At 44.6% G+C, this 20,214-nt stretch overlaps 1 protein-coding gene across 3 annotated transcripts in view; it reads right to left on the bottom strand.

The window, feature by feature from the left end:
* Window positions 1–18,879, bottom strand: part of PIK3AP1 (phosphoinositide-3-kinase adaptor protein 1) — a 43,796-nt gene extending 24,917 nt beyond the window's left edge. Inside the window, exons 1-5 of one of the 3 annotated variants that reach the window (XR_014525904.1) lie at window positions 18,631–18,762; window positions 11,833–12,240; window positions 5,708–5,859; window positions 1,946–2,090; window positions 389–531 (exon numbers count right to left, since the gene is read on the bottom strand). Coding sequence is in view for 2 of the 3 variants with exons in the window: in XM_083502491.1 (XP_083358617.1) it covers window positions 389–531; window positions 1,946–2,090; window positions 5,708–5,859; window positions 11,833–12,240; window positions 13,627–14,023 (1,245 nt within the window). In the remaining variant the exon portion in view is untranslated. Of the gene's footprint in view, window positions 1–388; window positions 532–1,945; window positions 2,091–5,707; window positions 5,860–11,832; window positions 12,241–13,626; window positions 14,174–18,630 lie in introns of those variants that run through there. The other 2 variants (XM_083502492.1, XM_083502491.1) reach the window with 2 other exon arrangements.
* Window positions 18,880–20,214: the final 1,335 nt, after the last annotated feature.

The raw sequence follows: 20,214 nt of genomic DNA, 5'->3' as shown, positions 1-20,214 counted from the left end.
AAGCAGAAAAAGTGAATGCTTAACTTATGGTGCCATGGAGCAAATTCTTTCTAGCTACTGCTGCATCTAAAATATGTTTCCACATCACACGGTAGTAAACATGCTCCTTGTCCCTTCTTGAAATAGGAAATAAAATAGGAACCTAAATTTCCATTTAAATTCATAAATACCTCCATGGCTGAATTTTACATAGAAGGTATATTGCAGTTGTTTGACAGATCTTTTTCAAACTAATCATTTCTGTTGCCACCCTGGATTTTAAAACAAAACAAAGCAGCGTGCCCATCAGGCATAGCTTGTGTCTCTCAGGACTATAAGATAGCAGTTAGCTATTTTTCAAGGTTCCTCGCTGATTCCTCGCTCCTTTGCCCCATTTTTTAACGTTTACCTGACACATAAATTCCACTGGATTTGCTGCAGTAGACAGCAAGCTGCTAATTTCTTCCATGTCAGTGTAATAGCAAATGCTTGCTTCAGCTATCATCAGATCCCCAGAAAACAATCGCAGGCATACAGCTCCAGGCGACAGGTCTGTGGGAGAAGGCAAAGATTAATCAGTAACAGACAAGGTACAAAAGAAAACCCACTATGCTAGAAGAATCAATAAAGAACAATGCTCTGTGTGGCCTTCCTTTGAACACAGTTGGTACAGTTTGGCTTTCGAGGAATACTACAGAGGCTCACCTGTTGACAGGTAGTGCTTGGTTTCTTGGTGGATCTCTAAAAGCAACATCGGCTACTAATTCATTCCCTAACAGCCAATGTTGCTGTTAGGGATGCGCCAAGAAACTAAGTACTACCTGTCAACAGGTAAGCCTCCGTAGTATCCCTCGAAAGCTGAACTGTACCAACCATGCCACCCAAAACCAGTGGTGGAGCTGCTATTGCTATGCCTCTTTCACACGTATCTGAATGCGTGGAAGAACTTAACATGCCAAGAGAAACCTACAGGCTTCAGCAGTGGAAGCGATGACGTAAACCTAAAGTTATCGAAGAGAACAAAACTGGAAGGTCAAGAATCACCCAGCAGCACAATCAGTGCTTTCAACTTGCTTTAGCCATGATCATGTGATGAAACCAGAGAATGCAGGAAGTATTTACTCAGAACTCCTGGCCTAAACAAAGCCCAAGAAGCAGCCCTGAGTCCTTGCTATTTATTTATTTATTGGCGCTGGCCGGAGGGGGAAGCGCAAGAAGGATTCAGCACTGCTACAGTCCTCTCTGGTGAGCAGTTTCAACGAAACCTGTTGCAGTTTACAGTCACCAACTCCCTTAAAAGAATCATGCGTGAAAACTAAACAGGGTCCCTGCCAGAGCCCTAAGCACAATCAACTGCACTGCTCAGCCCTTAGGAAAGTGAGAAAAAATTCCTACATATAGGAAGAAACCTGTTCCCATTAAGGATTTTCATACTCTCCAGGCTGTCATTTGAATAAAAATTAACTTAGCTTCCACAACATAACCCTTCCTATTTTGAATGACAAATTTAAGTTCCGTTATGCTTCTAAAATTACCACACAGCAAAAATTAAGCGCAGCTCTGGCCATTTGGCAGAATGTGGGGGAAAGAGGAAGCGCAAGACAGCTTCTGCTTCCTGTGAAGGCAGCCCTCTACACATCTGGAGCTCAGACGTCAACCAACCCATGATGATGAGGCTTGCAAGCCTCCACTTCGGACGCAATGCAGCACGCTAACAGGAAGCATGGTCTAATCAGGCTGTTTTAGCTCTACTACGCTCTAGCAACTATCTATTTGCGGCTTCGTGTATACAGTTTTAGCTTCCAGGGCTCACTTTTTTGGAGCCTTCATAAGAGGATATTGTTTGTTTCACTTTCTGCTTACTTAGCTGATGCTAAATTTGCCTCTGAGATAAGGTGCAATTCTGTTTAATATTTTCTGCCGCAGAGAAGCGTTTTAGCAAAGCAATGCCAACTTTGGCACCTACCAGGTGCGGAAACCGAAACGGTGTACTCATTCTCTATCCTGGCCAGAACTCGCTGTGACTGGCAGCTCTCGGAGGAAAATTCCACTTCCATTTTTACATGGCTATCCAGCTTACATTTTAGAATGATGTAAACTATCGTCTTCGCCTAGAAGTAGAGCATAACATTTTAGAAACACAGTAATATCTGCAGGCTCTTGAATGCTGTAAAGTCATTATTTATTTGTTTAGCAATCCCTTACTCCACAAAATGTGCCCAAAGTGACTTGGAATAGTTTAAAGTGTTAAAATGTAGACATTATATATACATATACATATACATATACACACCCACCCACACATATATATTCAACAACTTCTAGTTTTTTGGCTGTAAAATCAATCCTTCTGCAGAGAAAGTAGCACGGGCTCTTGAGCAGAATCTTCAGTATTTTCTGTTTCATGCTGCACAGAGAGAAAGATGGGAGATAATGACGGTTTTCACAGAACTGCAATTGAGAAGGACTGTGTGGAGATTCTCCAATAGGTCTACAAGGTGGGATTGAAAATCTCGGCCCTTCGTCTCCCTCCCTTCATTCCCTACCAACGGTGGCTGATGGGAGTTGTGGTCCAAAATACTGTGGGAGGGGAGGCAGCTGGTTGGCAAAGGCTGGTTTAAACCAGAGTTAAGCTTAACTGTGTTTCGAGGAAAATGAGGTGTGATGGTGCACAGGGCAAAAAATCACAGCCACCTTGATCCTCTCCTGCTCCTCCCCTGCATGCTGGGAGCTAAGCCATGGTTCGGCTTAGTGCTGTGCCCAAAGCAGGGTTCATGGTTTGTCTGTATCTGAACAAACCACAAGTTGTTGCCAATATCAGTTCTTGGCTTGCCACTTGTGTTTTATTAAGGGGGAAACAAGCCATAAGCTCAGGTCTGCAAGTAAAGCGAAACCAATTCATGGCTCCCGGCCTCTAGAGTGAGATGAGCGCACAACCCTAGAGTCTGACAAGACTGGCCCGTATGGGCAGAGGTACCTTTACCTTTACCTTTTAAGGATCAGCTATGGTCTAAAATGATGTGTGAACATTTCCGCAGAGGGCCATTCTCCGTGGCTGCCCCACAGTTGTGGAACTCTCTTCCCGTATCCTAAAGGGTCATGAAAATCTAAGGCTAAAAACAAGGCTGGCACCAGAAATCACCCAGGCTGAGGACTGGCCAAAGACCCATGGAGCTCAAAAGGACCCCTCACTAGCGTGAGGTCTGCCCCCTTACTACCCTCCTTGCAGGGCCCCTGGGTAGCCATTCTAGTGGGCAACAGTGCCACCTGCAGTGCCCGTGTGCCATTTTGGATTTCCCAAAATGAAATTCAAGTTGGAAAGCAGTACTGAAAACCACTGACAGTAATCTAGTCTCAAGGTTACCGCTGCACGGACTACAGTGGTCAGGAATGGCTGTAGTTGGCAAACAAGACAAAGGTGGAAAAAGGCATTCCTGACCACAAAGGACACTTAGGTCCTCAGTGACAGAGATCTATCCAAGAGTACCTCCAAGCTACACATTTGCTCTTTCAGAAAGTGTACAACCCCATCCGGAACAGGTAGCTTGCCAATTTCCCAAACGTGGAACCACCCACCCAAGGAACTTCCATCTCCCTTATTTATATATGCCACTACTGCACCCCGTGTTTTGGTAGCCCCAAAATGGAAAACGAGCGGGGTCTCAACCAAAAAAGAGTGGTAACTTAAGTTGACAGAATATGTGCAGCTTGCAGACTTAACATGTAAAATAAGAGAACAAGAAGAACATATGTTTAGAGAAGCCTGGAAAACGTTTATTGAATATATGGGAAATATTTGTATACAGCTGAAAATGCTGGCAGCATTAAGATAAATTCAACCGTGTAAGTAAGTTATGATGGATGCAATAATGGAATACTGAATAGTATAGTTTCTGCAAAAAATGCAGGGATTTATGATATGTAAAATGAACCATGGAAAGAGAAGAAGGGAAGTCATTGATATTTTAAGGATGTAAAAATGAGCACTTTAAATTGTAAAAGAGAAAAATTAATAAAAATTATATACCAAAAAAAGAAAAAAGAACCTCCATCTCTCCAGGATCGAAACACAATTTATTGGCCCTCATCCTGTCCACCACTGCATCCAGACTCCGATTCAAAGCTTTCACAGCCTTTCCTGATTCAGATGTTATGGAGGAGTAGAGCTGAGTGTCATCCGCATACTGATGGCACCTTGCTCCAAAACTCCTAATGATCGTTCCCAATGGCTTCATACAGGTATTAAATACCATTAGGGAGAGAATGGTACCCTGCGGGATCCCACACCACAAATGCCAGGGGGTGCAAGGAAGATTCACTCAGTTCTACTCTCTGGAAATGACCCTGAAGAGCACTGGGAGAGCAAGCAGAGGTAACAGGATTGCACTCCCTTTGTCCCTCTTGTGATAAAGGTCAACAAGGCTGATTCAGTTCCAAAACCAGATCTGAACCCAAATTGTAGTGGATCTCGATAATCAGACATATCCAGGAATAACCACAGTTGCTCCACAACCACCCTCTCCACCACCTTTGCCAAGAAACAGGTGCTGGTGTTTTTAATGTTCTGAGAAGTTTTTAATGTTTGATGTTTTGTCGAGTTTTCAATATTCTGTTGGGAGCCGCCCAGAGTGGCTAGGAAAACCCAGCCAGATGGGTGGGGTATAAATAATAAATTATTATTATTATTATTATTATTATTATTACTATTACTACCCGTTTATATATGTCATACTTTGCTGGGTCTAGGGTAGGATTTTTAAGAAGTGAATGTTTTATTTAGCTTTCATTGTCTTTTTGCTTTGTTTGGTTTTTTAAAACTGTAACTGTAACATACCATGAGATTTTAACTACAGTGGTACCTCGGGTTACATATGCTTCAGGTTACATACGCTTCAGGTTACAGACTCCACTAACCCAGAAATAGTGCTTCAGATTAAGAACTTTGCTTCAGGATGAGAACAGAAATCGTGCTCTGGCGGCAGCAGCGGGAGGCCCCATTAGCTAAAGTGGTGCTTCAGGTTAAGAACAGTTTCAGGTTAAGAACGGACCTCCGGAATGAATTAGGTACTTAACCCAAGGTACCACTGTATAAAGTTTAAAGCAATATACAGTAAAAAAATTTGCTTCACTGCAGAAAGACAAGGAAGCTGCCCCAGAAATCAAGGGTACCAAAGTGTAAATGCAGGTATGCAGCTAAATTCTGCAGCAGTCAAAACCCCAAAGCTATTCGAGGTTCAGAGCAAAACCAGCCTGGGTAGCTGTGGCAATACTGAAGATCAAGTCCCGAACATGATTGCGCTACTTCAGTTGTTCCACAAGCAGGTAAAAGCAGGGACACCTGTGCTCTAGGCTTGCCTCAAAGCCAACAGAACTATTTGCAGGTGGGTTATAGCACAACTGCGACGCCAAACACCCGCCAAATTCCTCATGTCCTCCCCATAACACAGAGAGAAATGCAATGCAATGTCCTCAGGTTGTATTCCAGGCAGGCAAACACATGCAAACAACGCTGCAAATAATAATATTTGGGAAAGGAAAATGCCCAAGAGGACGGTGTTGCTTCACATATTTCTCGAACGACACACTAGGGCAACCTTCATAGGATTGCTTATTTAGCCTAGTTATTTAGCAAGGCTCGGTTCTAGAGAGTCGCAGCGTTCGCAGCACAGCATCACACACACATTTTGCCCTTTCACAGCAACCTTGAAAGAATGGAGACATACCGTACCCCACAGCGAATGCGATCAGGCTGCACTGTAACTAGGCTTCCTAGTCTGGTCACCAAGTTCCCGTGCTCTCGGCTCATTGCAATATTGCACGAATGGTGTGCGTCTCTGTCGTCTTCCGCTTCTGCATCAGTCACTGAATCACAGCCAGAATCTAAGTGCAGGACAAAGGTTAATGTTACTTTTCAATGCAGTCCAGCCAGAAGTTCGCTAATTAACTAAGAAAGTCCCTTAAAAAGAAGTCGAATGGTTTAATGAAAGCTAGTGCTTAGCAAGGATGCACATTCTGCACACAGGGATTATCTTACATTGGCCTCAAGCATAAATTAGTTGGAATTAACTAATTAGTGGGCTCTTTAGCCCACTGGACTCATTTTAAGCTGCAGGTGCTAACGCAGAATTAAGTGGGGCCTGGATGAGTTTGTGACCCACTGGCTTCACTCAGATTCAGTTGGAAAAATGACACTTTGGGTTTTCAAAATGCCTGATATGGATGTGACGGAATCAATCTCTGATGCTTCCACTGTGCCTACCATGTCACTCCCTCCACCTCAGGAGTGGTCAAGACACTGTGCATGAATTTGTCTCTCCAGAGGGTGGTGCACCACCCATTCCACACACCTGTCAAGAGACAGAAACACCTCCCCTGTCATCTAGGTCCTGGAGATGCCAGCAGGGGCATAAAAAAGTGGTTCAGGCCTCCAGGCAGAGTTCCTCCCAAGTTCCTTAAGTGTTTGCCCATGTACAGTCCAGGAAGAACAGTTTCCCCAACTTGATTCTGTATTCAGTTACAGATAGGTAGCCGTGTTGGTCTGCCATAGTCAAAATAAAAAAATTCCTTCCAGTAGCACCTTAAAGACCAACTAAGTTAGTTCTTGGTATGAGCTTTCATGTGCATGCACACTTCTTCAGATACACTGAAACAGAAGTTGCCAGATCCTTCTATATAGTGAGAAGGTGGGGAAGGGTATTACTCAGAAGGGTGGTGGGAATGGGAGATTGGCAGATGGCTGAATAAATGGACATAAATCTGACATCAAGAATCACAAAACAGAGAAACCAGTAGGAGAACACTTCAATCTCCCAGGACATTCTATACAAGATCTCAAAGTAGCTGTTTTATTACAAAGGAATTTCAGAAATAGACTGGAAAGAGAAGCTGCTGAATTGCAACTCATTACCAAACTCAAAACCATGGAGAGACCTGGTCTGAACAAAGACGTTGGATTCTTATCTCATTATACATGACTAAACCATTTTTCACCTTCTCACCCCTTGCCTTTTCCTGTAAGACCTATTGCAGTCGTTAAGAGTCGTCAACAGGCTCATCTCAGCTATCTGCCAATCTCCCATTCCCACCACCCTTCTGAGTAATACCCCTCCCCACCTTCTCACTATATAGAAGGATCTGGCAACTTCTGTTTCAGTGTATCTGAAGAAGTGTGCATGCACACGAAAGCTCATACCAAGAACTAACTTAGTTGGTCTTTAAGGTGCTACTGGAAGGAATTTTTTTATTTTGATTCTGTATTGTTTGCACTAAGGATTAAGCGTTTCACACAAGGGCTGAGCTACACATTCTCCACAGAAGACTTTTGATTTGAGATGTGAATAGTGGGGATGGAGAACAAACAGCAACCCCTGGCAAATTTTGAGCTGATGGTAAGTGAAACTTTGGGGTGGCTGAAAAACTTCCCCGCCACTGCCAGGTCCTCCTGCCTGGCAGCAGCTGCCACCCCCCTCCAAAAAAAGCCCCCTGAAGACACGTTAAATAGCACCACTCTGACAGGGACTTCTGGAGGAAATGGTGGGCGTTAATATTTTTAAAGACATCTTCGTCAAACGTTGCAGTAACATCACATAGTATTGCTTCAGGGAGTTTTGGCGGTGGGGGTAATAGCTAATAAAAGCTCCAGTGGCAACAGCGAGTTTCAGCTACTGCATCTACCATTCCGCATCCTGAAAAATCACCTCTCCCCACCCCCTCAAATTTTGTAGCCCACGAATGAGACAGTGAAATGGAAGATTGCATTCTGACACTGCATGAACCCTATAGAACAGTGTTTGAGATTTGCTCCTTAAGGCAATAAAATCTGTGAAGGTCATGATCATCAAGTGTCACTGCTTGTGCAGGTATATTTGGACCAAATATGGAGTGTTCACATACACAGTGTTTTTTCCTTAGTTTCTCCCCCCCCCCCTTAAAGAAGATGTCTCTTTAAATATCAAGAGTACCAGTTCAAAAGAACAACTTTCCATTCATCCCAGGTCTTTGTGAGAGTGAAGTTGTTTGAGATTGTGCTTATCTCATCAAAATCATGAGAGATCTTGCAGAGTGCAAGAGGTCTCATCCGAAATCAGCGCTGATGCCTGCGCCACGTGGGCAATGCAGGTGTCATCGTCAGAGTGACGCTTTCCATTTCGCCTCAAGCGCTGAAACAGGACGCCCTGCCCCTAACAGGGGTGCCCAAACTTTTTACAAAGAGGGCCAGATTTGATGACGTGGACATGTTTGAGGGCTGACCAAAGTTGTTGAGGGTTTTTTAGGATTGCTGAGCTTTTTGCTTTTTTTTTAGGATTTTGCCCCAGGACATATACAGTGGTACCTCTGGTTACGTACTTAATTCGTTCCGGAGGTCTGTTCTTAACCTGAAACTGTTCTTAACCTGAAGCACCACTTTAGCTAATGGGGCCTCCCGCTGCTGCCGCGTCACCGGAGCACGATTTCTGTTCTCATCCTGAAGCAAAGTTCTTAACTTCAGGTACTATTTCTGGGTTAGTGGAGTCTGTAACCTGAAGCGTCTGTAACCCGAGGTACCACCGTACTGCCACGGGGACTAGATTAAATCAAACGGTGGGCCAAATTAGGCCCCCGAAACGCACTTTGGATATGTCTGCCCTAGGAAGTCCAGATTGGCATTCGCTGTGTCTGTGAAAACAAAGCCCTCAGTGAGGGCATCTGTTTAGTTCCTGTATCAAAGGTCCTTCGGAAACATATATTTAGATTCCTCTTTTTTATGTGCCTTCTACTGTGAAGATGTAACTATGAAAATGTGCACATGAACAGCACCAGTGACCTCAGTAGAACTTTACTGCTCCATCTGGGCTGTTTGAAAATGTGCTCTCCTGAGTGCGTTGCAAACTTCCACAGGCATATAACCTCCAACTGCAATAAGCAGGTACTAACAAGCTAGCAAGTTGCGAACCTTTGCGCTAAACTACTGAACAACTGAACCAGACTACTGTGACTTTCAGACATTTTCAAACTCATGCAGTTCTTTTAATGAACCAAGCAATGTGATAAGAATCACCCACATGGTTGAACGCTATGTAGTTTTCACCTCTGAAGTATCATTTTGGTTAAGTTTTTGCCTTTTTAAATCTCTGCCACAAAAGCCACAAATTCTTATAACGGGATATTTTTAGCATCGCTCTGCTTGTGGTTAAGATTCATTTTTAACTTCGCTATGATGGTGGTTTGTATGATACCTTTAGCTCTTAGGCTTACAGACGCAGCCTAAACATGTTTGCTTGGAAATGGGTACCGCAAATTTCATTTTCTACTCAGGAAGCTTGGGGTTTGTAAACTCTTAAGATGAATGTGCTCAGAAGCAACACAATATGCTGAACTTGCAATTTACTTGTTCTCTGGGCATTCCCACTGACAAGGATCCTGCCACTTAAACTTTGGTTTGTAACAAAGCTTTCCCGCTAAATATTTTGGCAAATCGTTTGGATCAAATTTGCAGCCTTAGGAATCAGCAGGGACGAGGCCTCTCTTTGCAGATTTTGTAGCCTGGCTCTCTGGGCACAAAGGGGCTGGGATGAATGCTAAGGTCAGTAGAATATAAACAGGAAGTAAGCATGCTTAGGCTTGAAGCCTCTGAAATGCACATGCTGAACATTCCTGCAGGCACACCTTAGCAACAATTCCTCAGCATCTTAACAACTGGAGCACAATGGCGAGTGGTGGAAATCTCACTCTGAATACAACCGAATATGTGTTAGTCATATTTCTTCTTGTTGCTGCTGCTGCTAATTCAATTTATATACAGCCCACAGATCTCAGGGCGGTTCACAAGATAAAATCTCAAAATAAAAACAAAAGTAACCCAATAACCCCCCCAACACTTTTTTAAAGGGTATTGGATGGTTAAAGAAGAACATATTGGCCTGGCACCTTAAGGTGCATAATGAAGGTACCAGGCGAACCTCCCAGGGAATAGCATTCCACAAACGGGGAGCCACTGCAGAGAAGGCCCCGTTCTTGTGTTGCCACCCTCCGGACCTCTCATGGAGGAGGCACAGAAAGAAGGGCCTCAGAAGTTGATCTCAGGGTCCGGGTAGGTTCATATGGAAAGAGGCGGTCCTTGAGGTATACTTCTCTGCTGGTATCCTCAAGGAGCTGCCTGGTCGAGTTGTTCCATGTGGTCCAGAGATTAGTTAACCCAGATTTGGGCATGTTGAACTTTGTAGCACATGGTGACTATCTCTGAGCTGCTCTGACAAAGTCTCTTGACTTCTTAACAACTCATCAAATCTGGTTGCAGTGCCCAATGCTACATCTGGCCCAGTTTCAAGGGATCGTTTCCTGTTGGTGTGGCCCAGTGACGTGGACAGGATGCTTGCAGCAGTGCATCTGACCACATGCCCTCTGGGGCTCCTGCTCTCCCTGGCTGCTTAAAGCTAGCCAGAGTGGGGTGACCAGGTGGGCCGAGGATGTTGTGATTGATGCATGCTCAGAAAGAGTCCGCTCCTTAAACAGCCCACACAATGGTGTGTAGTAACTACCAGCCAACAATGCTTTTGGGGGAAAGGTGGTGAAGAGGGTTGTGGTGGAGCAAATGCAAGTGTTCCTGGATGAAACGTCGTTCTGGGCTCAGGCCTGGAATCAGTTTTGGTCATCCTGTTGGATGGTTTTTTTACTGAGAGACAGAGGACCCTGTTACTGTTACACAATCTCTCACTGGCTTTTGATACCATTCAAAATGGTACCCACTTTGACCGAAGGTTCAGGATGGGCATCGGAGGCATTATATTACAGTGCTTTCATTCCCACTTGCATGGTCGAGTCCAAAGAGCAGCACTGGGCAAGTGCTCCTCAACTCCCTGGCACTCGGGCTATGGGGTACTGCAGGGAACACTGAGTTTGATTTCTGGGAAGGTAGAGGCTCCGTGGGTAGGCAGTTCTCATGTAGAGAAGACATGCCAATTGCCTGTTATGGAAATGCAATGTCCCAGCAGCACTAAAGGGCTCTACTCTCAAGGCATGCAGATGTTTTAGCAGTTTAAGAATACCTAAAGCTTCTGAAACTTCACACTTTGCTATAAGGACATTGTAATGAACGCATGGCATTTAAGCAGCATAAATGGTATGCAGGATTGTATCACAACTCTAGTGGTAGGTAGGTTGTGCGCAAATTGCTCAATATTTGAAGTTTGGCTTTACCAAGACTTGACATTACTTTCACTAGCCCTCGTTTCTATGGTTACCAAATACCGGTATATAATAAGGTCACATAGTATTTTATTTTCCATCCATGCTCGCTTACTAAGGCTGGCATCACCTGTTTTCTGGCTCTTATTCTCTTGGACTTAGATGGCAGCAATACCATGTCTGAGAGAGTCTTCTCTGCAGTGGCCCCCAGGTTTTGGGTAATGACCTCCCCTTCAAGTTGCATTTCACACCATCGTTGCATGCTTTGCAACGATTGGTCATGGCACACCTTTGGTTGAACAGATGTCTTCTCTCCTCCTACACAGCTGTTTTGCACAGCTGTTTCATTAACTTAATTAGTGGTTAGTTTTGTAGTTTTATTTTATGTTATTAATGACGATTTGTACTTTTAATTGAGTTGCTTTTGTAGTCAACCCTAGGACTATTCAGTGAAGGATGAGTTATATGTGCAAATAATAATTAAATAAACTGGAAGAAATACCATCCATATATGAAATGGTAATAGAGCTTCCCATAAACATTCTGAATTTACAATACTGGCAGCAATTTTCATAGGGTTTGTAAGGTACTGATGAGGTACCCATGACTAAGAGGTTGGAACAGGAGGCGGATGAGCGACTTAAAGCCACAGTCAAAATCCAAACATTTCCACAGGTATTACCAGGTTACCTCCTTCTGAAATAGCCTTCATGACAGCTTCGACATAGACATCTGGGTCATCATCGTAGGTAAGCTGTTTCCACTGGGACCAGTCCTTGAAGAATTCTTGATAATTCCCACATTCTGATATTCCGCAGAACAGCTTCACCACTTTATGGGGGGGCTGGAGAACCTTCTGCAGGCTCTGAAGGACATCAGGGACATAGAAACTCTCCACCAGCTCAGAGGACAGCAGAATAATGATGCACTTGCTGCTCTTGAAGAGGTCCAGCTCCTCGGTGGAAATAGTCGTTCCGCTCTCCACTTGATAGCTCCAGACTTCTTGGCACGAGCGAAAGATGCTCTCAAGGTAATTGCACCATTCGCTGGCGTCGTTCCCATATAGAATCAGCACACTGTGTGCGCTGGAGTGTCCTTCTGTGAGGGAATAAATAATGTAAACATATTATACAAACGGAATCTTGTTTATTTGTTACATTGCTCGGTTGATAGAGCATGATCCCAAGGTTGTGAGTTTGAGCCCCATGTCAGATAAGAAGATTCCTGCAAGGCAGGAGGTTGAGAAGGGACTTGAACCCTGGTCTCCCAGGTCCTAGCCTAGCACTCGAACCACTATACCTGTGGCTCATCTTAACCTGCCCTAGTTAAATCACCAAGCTTCACAGCAGCGGGCAAGGTAAACAGGATTAGGACAGAAGTGTGTCAATAGCGACTACGAACAAACCAGTGTTTGGTAACCACAGAAATGAGGTCTGGTGAAACAAAACTTTTTAGCAATTTGTGCGCAACCTACCTACCAATGCAATTGAGATACAATCCCGCAAACCATTTAGGCTGCTTAAATATCCTAAAATTAAAATGACACATCTTCTGTATAATTTAGCATTCATCTCAGAAGAAGTATATATCTTGATCTAGCAGTAGTTATATCCTCTGTCTTTACATTGTGCTGGAAATTGGTCAGTTACATGTGATAAATAGTTGTGAATCATCTGCCTCTAAGTAGTAAATGTAGCAATTCTTTTGGTTCCGTAGACATGCGCAGAGCACGCTCATGCATGACACATGAACTGATATTATTCTGCTCAAATCGTTGCTGCGTGTTACATGTAATCTACATTTCTTTAGAGCACAGAAAGCACTCTTCATGGAATTATTACTCCAAGAAGCTTTACACAAAAGCATCCATCAGTTTATGATGCAGAAAAAATATATGAGCCTCTCATTTTGTACATAATATAGCAGGGATTCTCTTACCAGGCAACTGTTGGTTGAAGGAGCTATTTGATCAACAGTAGTGAGATCAACCACAGGAAGTGGTTTTCATTTCCCCATTTTTTGTTAAACTGAATTGTTCTTTTATACCTTTATGCACAGAATCATGGGATTAACATATAATGTTGATACACTGCAAGAAAACTCAATGAAGCTCCCAGTGATTTCTGGAGGTAACAACTCAAGCTCCTTCCTGCTGATTGCTAGATTTGGCATTAAAGATGTGCCAATTATTCATAAAATTTAACAAAAGCTTAGCCATGTGAACTTTAGCACAGCTGAAGTAAAAGAAAGACTACCATTTGTTCAGCTGGCAATGCATAACAAAACATCTTGTAGTGCTAATAATTCACTGCAATTGTTGACAAAAGCTATCAAAGCTTCAAGGTTTCTTCAGGAAACTGCACCTTGGAAGAGATCTTTGTGCAAACTGGGAGAAAACAACTTACCTAGCTTGGAAATCCTGGAACAAACAGCAAGCTGTATAGGATTATACAACACAACAGTCCAACTATAAAACCTTGTTACCTGGTGGCCCTGGCACCTCTAGACAAGAGGGAATAGGGTTGGGGTGACAGTCCTCACTTGCTAAAATGGTAAATCCTAGCACAAGCCAATTATGCCGGAAGCCTGCTGTGTGAAAAGCATGGCAGCTTAGATCAATATATTGAATTAACCTCCCAAGGCTTATTGTTCGGAGCTCTTTGTACCCCTTACAATTGCCAGGTCCTAACATGGCAGTGACAACATTCCTGACAGAATTCCTCATGCGACCGTCCTCTACACTTCTCAGAGCGTCCAGTCCTCCAACCCTTCCTTCTCTGCCAACTTCATTCCTTCCAATAATGGCATCCTGTCTTGAGACCTTGTGGGAGATTTTGCTGAGGTTCGACATGCTCAATGGCTCGTCCTTCCTTCCTTTCATTCCGTTTCTTCAGCAAGCATTGCTCCCTCAAGTCTCTGCTTTGCGGACAAATCCATACTTCGTTCCCCATCTGCTATCCACTCCGAATTGTGGCTCTGGACTTCTCCCCTCAATCTACTCCTATACCCTCCAAGTGTCCCTATTTTCCAGGGACAGTCCCGGAATTACACAAGCCGTCCCGGTTTCTGATTTGATCTTAGAATGTCCCGGTTTTCCTTTTTCCTCCCTTCCACATCCCAGAGAACAATTAAAAGTGGTGTGTGTATGTAGGTGCAAAAATGGAGTCTTGTTTATACTGAAAATAAAAATCCTGCACCAAATGAAGGAAATGGTGAAGCTGGCCGACGAAGCCCTTCCTATCATTTTTAAGGAAAGGGTCACCAATCCTCTTTAAATTATTTAATTGCAGGCAACCATTTAAAAGAAAAAGAAAATGCATTTAGTGCTTATTCCTTTATTATTAATGGAACCTTGCACTGTCTACTGAGAAGTTAAGTCCCACTGAATTCAACAGAGCTTACTCACAGGTAACTGGGTAAAGACTGGGCAGCATTACACTGCAATCCTAAGCATTTTTACTCAGAACTAAGTCCCACTGAGTTCAATAGGATTTACACTCTGGTATGTGCCTGATCATTCTCACAGTTTCGGTTGTTGTTGTTGTTGTCACCTGCCTTTTCACCTGACAGGGACTCAAGGCAGCTTGCAGCTAAAATTTTATTTCATTCCATATCTCTGTTGAAGGTGTTGTCCATAATCCCTTCCCTCACACATTTCTTTACAACAATCCTGCGAAGTAGGGTAGGCTGAGAGGTTGGCATTGGCTCAAGGCGGCAGATGAATATGTGTATATGATGTATATGTTTGCGGCAAGGTCAAACGCGGGAGAAGGATTTCTGAAAAATAAGTCATGTCAGACTAACCTGATCTCGTTTTTTGACAGAATTACAAGCCTGGTAGATGAAGGGAATGCAGTGGATGTAGCCTACCTTGATTTCAGCAAGGCATTTGACAAGGTGCCCCATGATATTCTTGTAAAGAAGCTGGTAAAATGCGGTCTTGACTATGCTACCACTCAGTGGATTTGTAACTGGCTGACTGACTGAACCCAAAGGGTGCTCATCAATGGTTCTCATCAATGATATGATAGCCATGTTCAAATATATAAAAGGATGTCACATAGAGGAGGGAGAAAGGTTGTTTTCTGCTGCTCCAGAGAAGCGGACACGGAGCAATGGATCCAAACTTCAAGAAAGAAGATTCCACCTAAACATGAGGAAGAACTTCCTGACAGTAAGAGCTGTTCGACAGTGGAATTTGCTGCCAAGGAGTATGGTGGAGACTCCTTCTTTGGAGGTCTTTAAGCAGAGGCTTGACAACCGTATGTCAGGAGTGCTCTGATGGTGTTTCCTGCTTGGCAGGGGGTTGGACTCGATGGCCCTTGTGGTCTCTTCCAACTCTATGATTCTATGATTCTAAGCTTCCTGATGCAGAATGTCTCTATTTCTATCAGAGAAATGTTGGAAGGAATGCACTCCCAGCCACGCCATAGCACACACCCTCTCTTGGCCTTATCAGAGGCCCCCTCTCATCAGCCCATTTTTACCTCACACCAACTTCCTTTCTCTCCAGCTCTTCCCTCAGCTATGCTGGCCCTGCACTCCTGTGACCTCAGCCTGCTCTATAACCCAACTTCTGTACCTAAGGCCTATGAGAGGTTCATAACCCCACCAAAGGGGGCATTTCCCCATTTTGAAAGATGCCAAACAGAAAGCGATGGGATAAGTTCCCCGTGAGCAGAAGCAGCCCCTGCAGGGAGCAAAAAGGCTTTAAAAAGAACTTTCAGGAAGAAAAGTACACGTGGGGAAAGTTTATCTGCTCCCAGGAACCTGGTCGCATGGTGCTTTCAATTGCCCTTCACTCCTTTCTCATTTTGTAGGGATGTAGCACAGGGCTGGCCCAAAACCTTTTGCTGCCTGAGGTGAAAAACAAGATGGCGGCTCTCTTTAGTCAACATACAGAAGCTGACTGGACTGGGAAGTGATTCTTAATTCACTGCTGGCAGTGGGGTAGTATCCTTCACAATGAATGCAGTAGGTTAGCTTGCAGGGGCCAGAATATGTCACATAGGGTACATAGCTCTCTTCCCAGAGGGGAAATAAGAGAAACAGCAAGGCAGCTGCCACCACTGGCACCCAGCATCTGCTGCCTGAGGTGGTTGGTTCACTTTGCCTAATGGTAGGGCTAGCCCCAATGAAGCATGACTTGAGCTGGGCTATGGGTGCATTGTGTTCAGCCTTCAAAGAGGCTGTCCTGCAATTCATGACACCTTTATTTCCCAAGGCAGTAGCCTAATGGGTGGACCGGGCACTCCCACAAGGTATTACAAGACTTTTAGCTGTCTATATTTTGCCATGGTTGCCTGTGTCCAGCTAATACTTCATATTGTCTTGGAAGTATAGGGTGAATAAGAATCTGACTGCATTTGATGTTGAAGATTTGTAATCAGATCTCCCAATATTTTTTATTGGCTTCAAAGCAGCAACAAGGGTCTCCTAAGTTGATCTGAGAAGTGAGTGCTGACATAGGCTTGACACTGCACTAAGTTAGCAGCCTTCTCCCTGCTGTTTTAATACAGCATCAGTCATTCCAGCCATGACTCTTCCCATAGTATAGTAGTTTGGTCCTATGTTGCTAGAACACAGCCATGATAGCTTGGGAAAGCAGGCAAGGTCTTCTCGTCGCATTAAATTATTTGAAATGTGAGCCGCCTTGAGGAATTTGATGCACTGAATGCCAAGATATGCATGCAATAAACAGGAATTAAAATAGCTATAATTTCACATACCGTTGCATTGTACTTCCTTTGTATGCGCTTCTGGGTAATGTGGGTGTGATCCTCATGTGAGAATAGCTCATGCAGCTCGCCATAAGGGACACGCATGAGTTCCCCCTTTGTAAATTACTCTCACGGAAGCACACAGACAAAAAAGGAAGAGAAACTCACTTGTGCTTTCTGCCTCAGACTGCAGTCTTTAGCAGACTTGGGGATGCAGAGAAGACAATTGATTTAAATAAAGCTAGTTGTGGCTGGCTTTGCACAGGGCACACATCCTATCCTGCTAATATGTGAAGCCACCCTTGGAATGATGCTCAGTCCGATGCAAACTACCATTCTGCTGCTTACATCGGGCTACAACAACAAGCTCAGCAAGCCTGTCTAATGCCTTTTTTAAATTGGCAGTGCTCAGTCCCCAATTCAGCAGTGGAACTCGAGTGAACACAAGTGAAGCAAGCTGAGAAGTGCTGCCAAGCTCGATCACTTCCAAAAACAATCCCTAACTATTAGTGTTACCCAATCTGCATATCCAAACAAGAAAGGACCTTGAACTGCTGATTCATAACTGTCAAGATTATTCTGAGTGAGAGTTTTAGAGGCCAGCATGGGAGGGAGGGGGGTAACTTCAACAGCCCAAACTTTTAACACCCTGACTACATATGACAGTCCAGGTAAAATTATACGAGAAATCTAACAATAAGAGATTAAGGCTGCAGTCCTCTAAACCCTACTGGAGTCAGTGGGATTTGCTTCTGAACAGACATGTATAGAGCAGATTGCGCTGTAAGACTGCAGTTCTTACTTGACAGCAAGCTTAATTTAGATGAGCGAAATTTATGAGCTAATTCCCCGCCCGAATAAATATGCACAGGATCAGGGTGCTAAGTAGCAATCGTATGCATTGATAGTCATTTTTAACGTCACTGAGCACAGGTGTGCCTAACTATGCATGGAACACGACTGTGTGCGGCACAGTTAGCTGGGAGCAGTGGCGTAGCGTGGGGGGTGCAGGGGGGGCCGGGCGCACCGGGAGCAACATCTGGGGGTTAGGGTTAGTGGGCGCAAATCCACGGGTTAGTGGGCGCAAATTACTTGCCTTGCCCCGGGTGCTGACAACCCACGCTACGCCACTGGCTGGGAGGAAGCCCCACTGGATATACAGGGCTTGCTCTTGAGTAAAAATGCATAGGATTGGGTTGCAATACAGTACTACAATCCTAAGCATCTGGTAGGACCTGAAGTCTGTGGGGCATTTCCTTCCGACTAAACATACTGCAACACTGGATCAGCAGGATGTATGAACCAACACACACATCTATATAATAGTTGGGATCAAGTAGGATCACCTTTTCCACCCGTGAAACAGACGGGGGTCTAATTGTCCCACCTGATCTGCATCGATTTGGTGAGCTTGGGCAAAGCGCACTTTTAGGGCTTCTATTGCCGAGGTCAAACTGACCAAGCAGCCGGGTCTGGGCTAGAGAAAGGAAACATGGGGCCCGTCCAAGCCACCAAGGGCTTCCGAGGTCCTAGGGGTGGTCACCAGTTTTTTCGGTTAAGGAAGGCACCTCAAAGTTAAGATCGCAGAACCCGACTTCTGCTTCTCTCCCCCTCTACAAGGCGCTCTGTAGGGCGGCGAAGGGAGCTTGTGAACCCCCAGGCGGCTCTGCGTAAGCCCCCTTCGCCGGGGTAGGGAGGCGTCCGGAGAGGCGCCTCCGGCTCCGGCTTTGCGCGCCACGGAAAGCGCTCCTCAGAAAAGCGCACTTACCTGGAGCTGCCGCCGCCGCCGCCATGCCGGACTTCTTGGCCTCGGGGAAGCCGAGCTCCGGCCGGCAGCCAGAGGAGGAAAACCGACGGGGCGCTCCCGCTAATCGCGCGGGGCGCCTGGCCCCGTGGGCGCTGCGGGACAGAGAGAGGGAGAGAGAGAGAGAAGCGGAAGGGCTGGCTCCCTGCGCGCCTCTGCAAGAGCCTGGCTGAGGGCGGAGACCACTTCCTCCCTTTCCACTCTCCCCAGCACGAAAGTAAATGGGGGGTGGGAGCCAACCGCTTCTCGGAGGTAGGGGGGGGAAGAGATACCCCGTGGTGGTGTATATCACCCTGACGTCCTCTGAGAAGGATGGGTTTTTAATTTAATTTAATTTATAAAACATAGCCCGGGGAAATAGACCCGACCCCTGCCTTGCGTTACCAGATAGTAGTAATATGCAAAACAAAACTAGTACACCCCCCCCCCGTGTGGAAAAGTCTGGGCTATGCTATTCTTGATGCGTGGGGGTTTCATACCTGACTTTATGAAGGAGGTGTTACAACACCCCTAATAAGGAGGACAGGTCATCCTATCAGACTGAACACACACTTTTACCTGGGGTTGATTTTGGTCTTGGAACGGCAGTGCCCATCGTTGGCCATCTCTGAGCAATGCACTCAAAAGGGTGTTTATTTATTTGATTTATGTACCACCTTTTATCCAAAGATGCCAGGGCAGAGTACAACATTATTATAATTTATGGAGCCTAATAATAATAAAATAATAATGCAGAGCATGAGAATAACAGGCCATAGATTATTTAATGGCCAAATGCCTGGGTAAAGAGGAGCGTTTTCACTTGGCACCTAAATATATGTAGTGAAGGTGCCAGGAGAACCAGGGGAGCATTCCACAATCAGGGAGCCACCACTAAAAAGGCCATTCTTGTGTCCCCCCCCCCCCGGAACCTCTCAGGGAGGAAGGACATAGAGAAAGGCCTTGGATGACAAACACAGGGTCTGGGTTGATTTGTGTGGGGAAAGGAGGTCCTTAATGTATTGATGTCCTGAGCCATGTACGGCTTTATAGGACGGCACCAGCAGTTTTAATTGGGCCCGTTAAATAACTGGCAGGCAGTGCTGATTTTTGTTACAATTATATTCACTAAGCATTTACAGGCAAACTGCTTTGATATTTTTTCTACAAAGAAGAGATAAATAAATTTTATGCAACAAATACATTATTGAATTTGAACTTTCTGAAATGATATGAGAAATAAGCCATCCTTTGAAATTTACACTTATCCATATTTTGCATTGCGTTTCTCCAACCAACCAAAGTTTAAAAAATGGGATATAAAGTGAAAATAACATACAAAAAATGCACTATACAGGGGGAAATTGCTTGTAAAAATGTGCACATTAATCAAAACTTATGAATATTTAATCACAAATTGCAACAGAAATGTGAATAACTGAATTTTAGATCAGAAAAATGAGAACCCAAGAGCACCAAGATTGAAAAATCCTTCAATCCCCAGATCATTTGTGCTATGCTCCAGATCTCATGCCCCCATGACATGATTTTTTTTCTGTGCTTATTACA

Source organism: Podarcis liolepis (assembly GCF_965112155.1).
Source record: "Podarcis liolepis genome assembly, chromosome: 5".
Classification (NCBI taxonomy): domain Eukaryota; kingdom Metazoa; phylum Chordata; class Lepidosauria; order Squamata; family Lacertidae; genus Podarcis; species Podarcis liolepis.
The sequence above is the reverse complement of the archived record's forward strand: the minus strand, read 5'-3'. Positions and strand labels throughout refer to the sequence as shown.